The 12,104-nt window shown below is 42.3% G+C and overlaps 1 protein-coding gene across 3 annotated transcripts; it reads left to right on the top strand.

Moving 5' to 3' along the window:
- The first annotated feature begins 1,405 nt into the window (after nucleotides 1-1,405).
- LOC125545674 (general transcription and DNA repair factor IIH subunit TFB1-1-like) lies at nucleotides 1,406-11,259 on the top strand. Of its 3 annotated transcripts, none has more exons than XM_048709696.1 (20): nucleotides 1,406-1,723; nucleotides 2,535-2,613; nucleotides 2,979-3,052; nucleotides 3,167-3,230; nucleotides 3,462-3,600; nucleotides 4,310-4,385; nucleotides 4,475-4,570; nucleotides 4,720-4,764; nucleotides 5,983-6,039; nucleotides 6,206-6,361; nucleotides 6,453-6,518; nucleotides 6,687-6,810; nucleotides 7,226-7,282; nucleotides 7,361-7,485; nucleotides 7,808-7,987; nucleotides 9,270-9,383; nucleotides 9,599-9,676; nucleotides 10,328-10,375; nucleotides 10,480-10,548; nucleotides 10,829-11,259. In XM_048709696.1, exons 2-20 carry the CDS (start codon nucleotides 2,580-2,582, stop codon nucleotides 10,907-10,909), a joined length of 1,683 nt encoding a protein of 560 aa, XP_048565653.1. In that variant the 5' UTR covers nucleotides 1,406-1,723; nucleotides 2,535-2,579; the 3' UTR covers nucleotides 10,910-11,259. The 3 variants fall into 3 exon arrangements, 2 of the variants coding, with proteins under 2 accessions (XP_048565653.1, XP_048565652.1); XM_048709695.1 differs by having other exon boundaries at nucleotides 1,427-1,873; XR_007300151.1 differs by lacking the exons at nucleotides 10,328-10,375; nucleotides 10,480-10,548; nucleotides 10,829-11,259 and having other exon boundaries at nucleotides 1,426-1,873; nucleotides 9,237-9,383; nucleotides 9,599-9,633.
- Nucleotides 11,260-12,104: the final 845 nt, after the last annotated feature.

Consider the following 12,104-nt stretch of genomic DNA (forward strand, 5'->3'; position numbering starts at 1 on the left):
GTCCGTATTGTGTTAAAAAAATAGGGAATTGCTTTTTTTTCAGCATTGTGTTACATATCATGTAGTCTAGTTCAGTTTTTAACCGGAACCCAACTAAATTTCTGGTTCAATAAAAAATCAGTTCTGATTCTGTCATTTCAGAAGATCGTTTTTCTTCTTCTTATAATCTTATAAAAATGTTATGCGTCAGACCTGGCCGCCTCCATTCCCCTTCTTCCCCAACCGAGCGCCTCCATTCCCCTTCTTCCCCAACGAGCGCCCCCCCCTCAGATCCGCCCTGTTTCGTCATGGGACTGCGGTCTTCTGCGGGTGGGAGTGGGCGACGAGGCTGCAGGATCGGGGGAAACCCCTAGCCAGCCGTGTCGGCTGCGACGGCGGCGACGCCCGCGGGCGCCACTCACCTTCCTGGAGGCGCCGGTCAGGTCCTGCCCCCTACCCCCTCCCCCCTTTGTCTCCCGAGTGAAATCCTCAACATTGTTGGGCAGCGGCGACGCCCAGGGCGTCGTAACCTTCTTGAAGGCGCTGTTATGGGAACAAAGATGGGTTGCGGGCTTCGTTATGGTGTAGGTGGAGTGTGTCAGCGGCGGCAGCGTGTCTCCAGCGGCGGCGGTGTCCCCTGGGCGTGTGGTCAAACTGGTTTGGTGCTCTTTGTTGGGCTGCAGGGCTCCTCCGGTGCCCATGGATTCTCCAGGACGGGAGGGGATAGGGTTCCCCTCCTCCGGTGGCTGCTCTTCTGCTCGTCAAGCGAGCCGAAGACTTGGTTTTGGGCCTTGCTGCTGCCCTTTTGTGCATTCCGATAGCTCGCCCCTGTTTCATGCCCGGACTCTTGCATTTGGCGTTGCTCTATTTCTGGTAAGTCGTCGTCAGCAGGCTAGGAACGCCTGGTTCCGCCCCTGTGGTTGCATGCGATGCCATTCATGCAGGTTCTAGGGTGAGCATGTCCATCGCTCACCGGTGCGGCGCCTCGAGCCAGGCGAGGAGGCAGGGGCCTTCTGTGACAATGGATCTGGATGGATGTGTCTCCTTCAAGCCCAGGCGTTTGGCAATGGCGTGCTTTGTTCTGTCGTCGGTGCTCTTTCCTGAGCCATTTAGCGTTTTGTGCCTTGGTTCTCGGCGTGTATGGGGTTCCTGACATCTCTAGCTTTGTGTTTCATGTCCATCTTCTAGCTAGCTAGTTTGTTGTTTGCCTCTGTGAGCTGCTCCTAGGCGCCCTTGTATCTTTGCTGTTTGTTTTCTTTCCTTTTAGTTGGAGTGTGGTTGTATTCCGGAGTTGTAATCCTGGCCGGTTGATGGCTTTGTTAATTCAAAGTCGGGCTCTTCTTGAATCTACGTTTCAAAAAAAAAATCTTATAAAAAAACCCGATCAGTTCGGTCTAACCAAACGCGACCTAGCTTTAGCCACGGCCTTGTCTTCTTATTTACGGGCCAGTGCCACCGCAAACCCACACGTTCGCTCGGCCTCCTTTTCCCCTCGCCGTCCCTCCCTCGCTCAGACCGACGAGCACCGCCGCCTCCCACCAGCATCCCCTGCCGCCGCCGCCTAACTCCCTCCCTGTGCCGGAGTCCCAGCTCCCCGCAGCGTCTCGTGTTCCGCCCCTGCAACGACTCCAGCCCCCGACTGCACAGCCCTCCTTCGAACTCGACATCGATACCAACCCTATCGGCACCGGCGCCGGCGAGGCGAGGCGAGGCGAGGCGACCATCCGGGTGTCACTTTCCCGAGGTTTGCGGGCGAATCCCTGTCTAGATAGCCGCCTAGCCCTCTCCCTGCGCCGTTGAGAGCGAGGAGGGGGAGGCGATGGGGACCATGACGATCGGTGCCAAGTACAAGACCACGCTCAGGGACCCCGGCCACGGCGGCGTCCTCCGCATGGTGCGTCCCCATCCTCGCTCGCCCGCTCCCCACCACCACCACCACTCCCCACCCACCCCATTCGCACCTCCCATCCGAAACCCCCCTTTTGTGTTGGCCTTGGTTCTGTTTGGTTGGCTTGCGCCGGCATTGCTTTTGCTGCTCGGTCGTCGAGGCGTGGTTGCTCGGCAGGGGGTTATCGGTGTTGAGGTGACCAACTGATTGATCCAGAGTAGGTTTCTGATTGGACGCAAAACAGAACAAATTGAAGCATGCTGCTGCTTACTAGATCGGCGTGCGTGTGCGTGTGCCTGTGCTTTCCTCATTGTTGTATGTGTACTGCACCCAACATTCGGGTTTAGTCGTGGAACAGAGTAAGTCTGATCCGCCGTAAGTTAGCATTGCGGTTGGAGTGAAAGGATTGTGTGTCAAGCCCGGTGGTGCCTCCTTTGCCTTTAGTGGGAGCCAATTTGTGCCCCAAGTAGGAACACCCAGTTTGCTTAATGAAATTGGGGGCTCAACACATGCTATAAAAAATCCGCTTGAGGCAGTTGTTTGGTTCGTGATTGCATTGTTTATGTATGATGTTCCTAGTATTTTCATTTTTCATATTTGGTGCTGATGCAGTCTTACCGTTGCTTGCAAGTGATCATAATGCGCTTCTTTGTTCTTGTAATTGCAGAGTGAAGACAAGTTAATATTTACCCCTAATGATCCACGCTCACTAATGAAGCTCAATGTTGATTTCCGAAGCATCAAAGGTGCTTGTCCTTTGTCCATATGCAGCGCTGGTTTCATAATCATAGCACTGAGGGTTGTACAAAATTGAAGTACTGCCATTGTTCTCCTTGTTCTAATGTGTTAGGAAACTACTTAATTGTAGATAGATGGGAATTTACTAGGTGTGGTTTGCGATTTGCCGTGGGTTTGTTTGAAATGATTCAACAGAATGGAGAACATATACATCCAAGATTACATATTCAGAATACATACGTCCAATATTACATATTCAGCTCATCAGCTGTGCCAGAGTAGGCCTTGCATGTTGGTTGATGAGAATTGATTTCATGGTCATTACCAATATGCTTGATGGTAACTTTGTAGCTTCTTCCTACATGTGCTTCAGGCCACAAGTTTAACAAGGTAGATGGCAGCAAACCAACGCCGCCATTATTGAATCTTTCAAAAGATTCTGACAAGGTATGATCAATTAATTAAATATAAACATCCTGTTGAGTTTTGGTTGATAGGCATATGTATGCTCTGCATTTATTTCTGTGACTGAGAAGATTGTGATTTCTGTGCTTTTTTCAGGGGGGAGGCTATATTTTTGAGTTTGACAATGTTGGTAACCGTGATTTGTGTCGCGACTTTGTAGGTAATGTTCAGTAAATGTTTCTAATAGGCATGTCATTTTCTGCCATCAAATAGATCACATATTATGAACAAATACATCTTTTGAAAATGATTATTCTTGTTAGACTGAGTATATGCATTTTTAATGTTACTTTTGGTCCTTGCTTCAATATTTTGATTGTGAGTTTCACCTCTAGTCTACACAATTATTGCCAACAAAATATAGAACTAACTGGTGATGTTGTCCTTTCAGCTAGGGTTTTAGGCAAACATCAAGGTACTGTGCCTGCTAGAACAAATGTACCTCCAGAAAAATCAGCTGTGTCAACTGGTCCAGAACAGCTCAGTTCTGCCGAAATGGAACGGCGGATGAAATTGCTGCGAGAAGACAGGTAATATCTGTATTTCAAACACCCTGCATGATTCTTCTGCTGACAGCAACATGGGGTATTGATAATAATTTAATACTAAACTGCAACAGCGCAAGCTGTCTTGCTCTCTTTAGTAATTTTTGCTGAGCCCTTATGTGCTTGTGCTTTTCAATTGATTACCTGATTCTTATTTTTTTTCTTGTTAAGTATGCATTTGGCTTTCGTAGGTTCACTTATTCAAAGATGATACTAAAGCTTCACTTTTAACTGGTCTTTACTGGTCTGTTTCATCAGCATACAAATCTGCGCAACATTACATAATGAAGCTGGTGGCATAGCTTCTAGATTGAAAATGATATGCCTTTTATGTGTTGTAACTGTAGAACTTTGAAAGAGCCAAAATAAAGTGCAGATGCCAAAATGTTTTCACCTATCCATTTTTTGTATGGGAATGTCATTCAGATATATTTCCTAGCGTACCTGAACTTGCTTGGGACGAAATGCTACCGTTGTTGGTGTAATGTCATTCGGTTATATTTTATTAATAGATCACGTCAGGAGCATGTTGATGCTGTTAGGTTAACAGATCTGTGTAGCTGTAGGGATGAACATTTAATCTTCCTATGTTGTTTTAAGAGAATGATACAGACAGAGTTTCAGACTATCATAGCCAACCAGAGGAACACAGTTCTGTTGTATTATTGTCTTGTTGAACCTTCTCTGTTTGCAGTGAACTGCAGAAGTTACATAAGAAGTTTGTGCTTGGCAATATTCTGCAAGAGTCTGAATTTTGGGCAACAAGAAAGGTAAAAACTACTGTGCATGGATACAATTTCTGTTTGTTTTGTAGTATATTCTTATTCCGTTGCAACCAATACTTATTTAAGTCCTGCAGAATTTACTTGACGATGAAACAAACAAAGCATCAAAACAAAAGCCAGGTTTCAAAAGTGCCATGCTAGCTGATGTTAGGCCATCAGCTGATGGACAGGTATGCTATGGGCCTATAGTCATTGCAAGCCTATGTGGCAAATTATGATAGTTTATGTAGTACATGGCTGTATCCTATCACTTATTGACTTCACTGAATGTTGGTTATCTTAATTTACTCATTTCTGATTTATGTGTATCCTTCCACAGACAAACAAGGTTACTTTCAGTCTGACTACTGAGATTATCCATCAGGTACATTGTTTCTACCTTGGTAATGAATTATCATCTAAAGCAGGTCTACCTGCTAGCATCATTTGCTACTTCTTCAACCATCATAAATGCAGCTATGCATTCATCTAAATGCTGGTCTGCCTGGTAGCATCATTTGCAATATTTTTAACTGTCATGTGCCGTGCTATGTACCTAAAAAAGGTGTAATGCTATGGTTGATGGAATTTCTAAACAGTTGTGTTGTTTAATGGTTTCACTTGACCAACTATTTATTAGCACCTATTGCATTCTGTGTAAGGAGCAACACCTCACTTGTTTTCTTAGGGTCATGTACTGACACATGGTCCTAGACCTCCACGTCATCCTCACTAGGTGGTATTTTACAAACTGTAACTCTTTGTGATGACACAGTTCTATTTTTCTTTTCTTCTTCAGTACTTGACATACATATAGAATGGTAGGATCCCTTGTCAAGCCATTTTTATGCCATGAAAATCTAAATATGCCATTTTTACTGCATGAAAAATGTAAATTCCACTATGTTTAGCTATACCTGTTCAAAAACTTCGAGTGGGCTACTCAAACGCATTCTTGCATCTATTAGTCTGGATAATTGAAGCTATGCTCAGGATTGGCCTGTCCAGACTATCAGGCATTGTAAGCCTGTCCTGGACATAGTTACTTGGATTGCAGGTCACTGTCCTATTCACGATGTCAGGTCGAGCACCCTGTATTCTTGTGATCTGGTTGTCCACCAGGAAGCTGCTGGTCATGACCCCATGCAATAGCAATGGGACAAGGACAGAGTGGAAGGGAGAGATTGAGAGGAAGTGAGCTAGTCCCACAGCCCACTCCCTTCTCATTCTCTTCCTTATTCCCTTCTCTGAATACATTTAGATTGTATCGATGTATTATCTGACTCTTAGGCTCATTGGCCTGGATTCATCGGGCCACATTCATAATCAGTGTCGTGAAGAACATTGCCCCTTTTGACTCACATGGGTAGCCACCTATGACTTTACTATGAGTGAGGCCACACCGTCGTGACCGCATTTCTTGACCCGGTCGAACAGGCTTATTCTGGTCCTTGGGCTGGGCTACATCTGCTCAGTAATACTAGTTTACCTGGCATACATTATTAACCATGTCAATGCTAAACTCCGAGATTGTTTATTGGATGTTGAATAAGTCTTGAAAATCAGTTGTTATGAATATGATATATTATTTGCGGTTTTGCAGATTTTTGCAGAAAAGCCAGCCGTGCATCGGGCATTTTTGGATTATGTCCCGAAGAAGGTAGATAGTGCATACTTGTATATACTATTTTCATGTGCCTTACCAAGGCTTTAGGAAGCTTGAGCTTAAGTTGAAGTTAGTTTATACTATATCTGTGTTGGCATAAAGTGGATTTGGATTCTCATTTTGCTCTGTTTTTCCTTCATCTCCCGTGACTCCCAAAAAGTTGTCAGAAAAGGATTTTTGGACAAAATACTGTAGAGCTGAGTATCTACTTAGGACAAAAAATACTTTAGCGGCAAAAGCTGAAGCCGCTGATGATGAGGAATTAGCCATGTTTTTGAAAAATGATGATATACTTGCCAAGGAGGCAAAGCTCAAGGTATAATTCTGGCTGTTTATTGTTGCATCCTGCATATTTTGCAATACAAGTTTCCTTCAAAAAATATTGATGTCTCAATTATTGTTTACAGATAAAACGAGTTGATCCAACATTAGACATGGAGGCAGATGCAGGGGATGACTACATCCATCTTCCGGTGTGTTTGTGTTCTTGCTACTGTTTTGTTATATCTACAAGTTCACAAAGACAAGTGGTTTATCCGTTTCTCATAATGAGCAACTTTGTCTGCTATTTTGATCACAACCTCATGTAGTGCTTAGTCCTATTTTGAAAAATTCATATCATTATTCTTTCGGGCATCTAGGATCATGGGGTTCTCCGTGATGGCAGCAGAGAGACAACTGATATTGATAGCGAGTTGGCTAGGAGAACACTTTCTCAGGATCTGAATCGGCATGCTGCTGTTGTTCTTGAAGGGAGATCAACAGGTGAAGTTTGGACTCAACTCAAAAGTTTTCATGCTGTCTCTTTTAAGTTTTTGTATACTGAAGTTGATTGGTCAAGCATGCTATTACTATTATGAGATGATACTGATATGCTAACAGCCTAACAGTTCTCCTGCGATTACACTTCTACTGGCTTCCTGTTTGTCTATCTAACACTTTCCTGAAAAAGAATGCACCGACAATTGCACAAATCAACCGTCCTATACTGCTGGTTGGTTGCACACTGTAATGCTCTAGTGTAGTACCTTCTCCGTGCTGGTGTACTTTCCCCTTCACATCAGAGGAATGCCAATCATTTCTACTTTGCATTTGCTTATTGCTGTTAATAACTTAGTATTAATGCACCATATGGTTTCAGTGCGTAAGGTGATTGTATGTGTTGTGCGTCTTTTTGCAGATATTGAATCAACTGATACGAAGACTGTGGCTGAAGCACTTGCAAGGTCCAAGAAGGGTTAGTAATTATATCGCTGTGTGCATCTTTTCTCACCCTAATTAGTTCCTTACTAGGCTGATGAGTTATGAACTGCAGAACCACCTCCTAGCTCTGCTGCTGATGATGCTAGTCATGAGAGATTGGTAAAGGTGGCCCGCATGACTGAGATAGAGGATCTGCAAGCTCCACGAAGTCTCCCATATGCACCACTTTGTATAAAGGTAATAGTTGGTTCATATGGCTTGATATAATATATTACCTCCGTCCCAAATTAGTCGTCTTAGATTTGTCTAGATACGGATGTACCTAACACTAAAACGTGTCTATATACATCCATATCTAGACAAATCTAAGACAACTAATTCGGGACGGAGGGAGTATCAACTACAGTAATACTCCCTCCGTTCGGAATTACTTGTCGCAAAAATGGATGTATCTAGACGTATTTTAGTTCTAGATACATCCATTTCCAAGACAAGTAATTCCGAACGGAGGGAGTATATCGCAAGATTATGGATTCTCACGCCTTTCTTGTCTTCATAGGATCCTCGAGAATATTTTGATTCTCAGCAAGCAAATGCTCTGAGACCTTTAGGTAGCAACGATGGAAGAAAGGCCCGCAGCTGCAGCCTGAGCACCGATGATGCATTCCGTCATTTAATGGATCAAATATCTTCCGTGAAAATGAACTGTCCTGTTGTTCAGTCAGATGTTGCTCTAAAGGTAAGCAGTTCTACTTGAACCTGATACCAATGTTCTATAATAAACTTTACGGGGATTAGGTCCTGTTTCCTTGAAAGATGCATGTCTGTAGATATATCCGACTTACTCCCTCCATTCCAATGAATAAAGCATGCATGCATTTAAAAAATGATCTTCAACAATAAATTAGACAAACTAAATGTGCGTTATGTGCAACAAAAATTATACCGTTGAATTCGTATTCGAAAGAAGTTTCCAATGGTATGATTTGTAGGTTATAAAAATTATATATTATTGGTCTAATTTATGGTTAAAGTTGGATTTGGAATGTGTGTGCGCCTTATTCGGTGGAATGGAGGGAGTAGTACTATCTCGTAAGCAAAATTGTTGGTGTACTAAACCCCCCTCCCCCCCTCTGCACATTGGTCTATTACTCTTTCATTTCCTCTGTCATGGGGTTACCTCATCCAGTGTAGGTGAATCTTGTTTCCTCTGTAAACGGGATGGTGGTTCTTTGTGTGTTAGAGTACGTAATGGTCCTAATGGCCTGGGCTGGCGGTATAGCCCGTTAGTCTTAGGGTTAATTAGAGATAAGGGTCGTTTGCTTAGGGGTCAAGTAAGCCTTGCTTAGGGGGCCTTTTGCCCACGGCCGGGCAAGATGGAAGGGATTTCCTTCTTAATTCTTGCTTGATTAGATTGATACATCTCCTCTCTTTATATAGAGAGGTTTACTTGACTCCCAAGCAAGGCTTACTTGCCCCCCTAAGCAAGCGATCCTTATCTCTAATTAACCCTAAGACTAACGGGCTATACCGCCAGCCCAGGCCATTAGGCCCATTACGTACTCTAACACTGTGTCTGTACATATTTTACTGGAAGAGAATTTGCTCTTCCAAAACCAGTGAAGAAAATTTGCATAGGACTAACCAATCAGTTCCCAACCATTTCTATGGACACAATGATAGGCCCGACATTCTAAATGCTACAAACACTTCTACTATGAGAAAAGTTGATGTTTGTGTAACTGTTTTATATATATGACTAACTTACACCTTACCTGGTCCACAATTTTGCATTGCCAAAAAAGAAACAGTATCCATTTTGAAACTGGTTTACCTTTGTTTGTTTTGTTCCAATTCTTAATGTTGGATTGTCATCTCATCAACATCCCAATACTCCCAGTTACCTGAATACTCCAAGTTTCCCTTACAAACACACGTTTTGGATGCTGTGGCTTCTCTATTCTTAAGGTATTAAATTGCATGAGCAGGAAAACCTAACTACCTACATGGTATGGGCCTAGGTTCTTAGCGAATTGAATGAAGGAATTTCACGTTCACGGAGGCTTAATCTTAAGAATCCCCAAGACAGTCTCCTTGGTCGTCTTCCTCACCGAACACGAGAGGAACTTATGGATGTGAGATACTGCACCTATTTACCTTTTATGCAGAAGCTGTACTGTACTTCCAATTTTTTCTAGAATGTTTTCTTTCCGGACTTATCTTAATGTACCTTTATTTATTTATTTATGTATATTTGTCCGACCATTCTAAAATCATCTTATCACTGCACTCGAGATCTTATTATACATCTTGTATTGACAGAGTTTATTGTGACTGTCTATTTTGTTAGCATTGGACGGCTATCCAGGAGTTGCTGCGCCATTTTTGGTCATCATACCCAATAACAACCACAGTCCTTAGTAATAAGGTGTATTGTCACTCCTATCTTGTCTGTACTATTTTCTAACCCACAAATAGTATTTCGGTGGAAGTTGCTAAATGTAGCTCAGTGGCGGGGTGACTTTTGATTAAACAAATGGTTACTGAAATGTAGTTTCCTGCTTCAAGATGAGAACAATACCAGTGCATGTTATACATGTGAATAATAACTAATAAGAGCGCAAGTAGAAATTATCAGTTAATAATTTTAGTGGTGGAGTTTGATGTGTTGCCAACTTGATGGTTGTCTCTTTCCTTGCTATCAGTAATTATGGAAATTAACCACCACCAGGTTCTTCTTCTACTTTATTATTATATTTTTGGCTGTCAAAATGTTGCATTTAACTACCCAATTTGTTTTTAGCTTTTCTCATACTACATTAATTCTGTTAACAGAACCAATTACTGAAAAATAGCAGATGTTAGGATTGTGTTATACAGTCTAGTATTGGTATATTTGTGTATACAGCGTAATAGTAAGTCAAGGATGCCCAGATTGATGGCTATGTTCTGTGGTTTTGTCACTAATTTATAATCTAGATACCTGGTAGGACTGCTATATGGTAAGCTATCTTAAACAATTAAAACATCCAGACCATTATTGCTTAGATGTTTATGCACTTCTCCGGTTGTTCCACAGGTTCAACGGCTGAAGGAAGCAATGACACAGATATATCAGAAGTTACAGGTTAGTCTTCCTCAGCACAGTTGATATTTGTAATCTAATTATAACTGAATTGCCTTTGATTATATTTGTATATACGCATCGTGTGTGCAACTTCATACGTGCAGGATATAAAGGAATCAGCACAGCCTGATGTACGACATGAAATATCTCAACTCGTAAAGCCCATGACACAGGTTCCTACCATTCCTTACTGTTGTGCTTGATTACATTACCCAATGAATTATCTGAAACTTGGAGAAAACTATCCACCTATACCTTTTGTCATGATTTAGCTATACATTTCCATATTTGCAAAGCAGAAGCATATGTGTGAGAGCAAATATTTGTATTGAATGCTCATTTGCTGGTTTTCATGCTCATTGGATACTTACTTCCTTGCTGTTGATGTCATAAAACACACGAATACCATTCTTCTTTCAGTAATTTTCAGCAAGCTGATTATATAATTTCCAGGCGCTGGATGCTGCATTCTACCATGACCAGCAGCAGAAATCTTCAAAGGCCGGTACCGGGAGCAAGCCCAATGGGTTTTGAGCAGAGAAAACCCCCCATAAGGATTCAGCCTGATTACTGCTAGAGCGTGAGGGCTACCACGCCGGTGAGCTCTAGGCGGCAATGATGCCGTGTTGAAGAGGCTTTTATTTTGCCGTGTATTAATTATTAAATACACGTGGAACATAATAACATGCCTACTTGCAAATTTTGCCCTGGACATCTCGCATTCCTCCCCTCCTAGCTGTTTCAAGATAGAATCATCATTCTGGTTCTTCGTTGTGTTTATGGATGTCCTATTTCCCCTGCAGTGGCGATGTGCAAATGGTTATAAATAAAGAAAATCCTGATGAAAAGATAGGTATACCATGATATATCAGCAATTTGCTCTTGCGAACGAATGCTTGTTTTGTTCCATGTTAAAAAAAATAGGCATTATAATGTAGTAGTAGCTTGTAACGTGCATCTTCTTCTATGGGTATTTTAAAAATTAATGTGCTGGATTGCCAAAAAGAGAAGTGTTGGTATGAAGAAATAAAATTGTGTTTGATGATAAATGCAGTTTTCATGTCAATAGTTGTTGCATGGTACTCCCTCTGTAAAGTGATCTAAACGCGGAAGTACCTTCCTACACCTAGTAGGAGCAAATGCTCCTGGTGTGAACAGTAAAATCACAAAAAAAATCTGATGTTTTTTCGTGATGTACTTTCACAAATGTTATGTGCATGCAAAGTTTCATCGCGAAATCACATTGGTGGAAGTCGTGCCAGAAGAAAAATAAAATCAGAGCTTCAAAATTCTTTTGTAAGTAACATTTTTAGAGCATCGATTTTGTTTCTTTACCACACCTTCCACCAATGTGATTTTGCATGCACAACAAACATTTATAAAAGTACATCACAAAAAAAAATTCATAAATTTTTGAATTGTTTTGATTTTACTGTTCACACCCGGAGCATTTGCTCCTAGGTGTAGAAACTTTACAGAGGGAGTGAGGGAGTACCTCTAATAGTTACATTAAGTTTGCCTGGTAGGGCTGTTGTCATCAGACCATTCTAGAACCGATGGAGCAACATGGCGCGAAGGTGTGATGTTGGCGTCCTTGTGGCTGAAACTGGTTCCATGGAAGTGGCATGCTGCCACTAGGATTTGCCAACGCCAGTTTTTCAAGGGAAAAATGGAGCGGTGGTGGTGGGAGTGGGAGTGAGGCCAGTTATTTCAGCAGAGGAAAACAATA

This window comes from Triticum urartu, chromosome 3 (assembly GCF_003073215.2).
Source record: "Triticum urartu cultivar G1812 chromosome 3, Tu2.1, whole genome shotgun sequence".
Classification (NCBI taxonomy): Eukaryota; Viridiplantae; Streptophyta; class Magnoliopsida; order Poales; family Poaceae; genus Triticum; species Triticum urartu.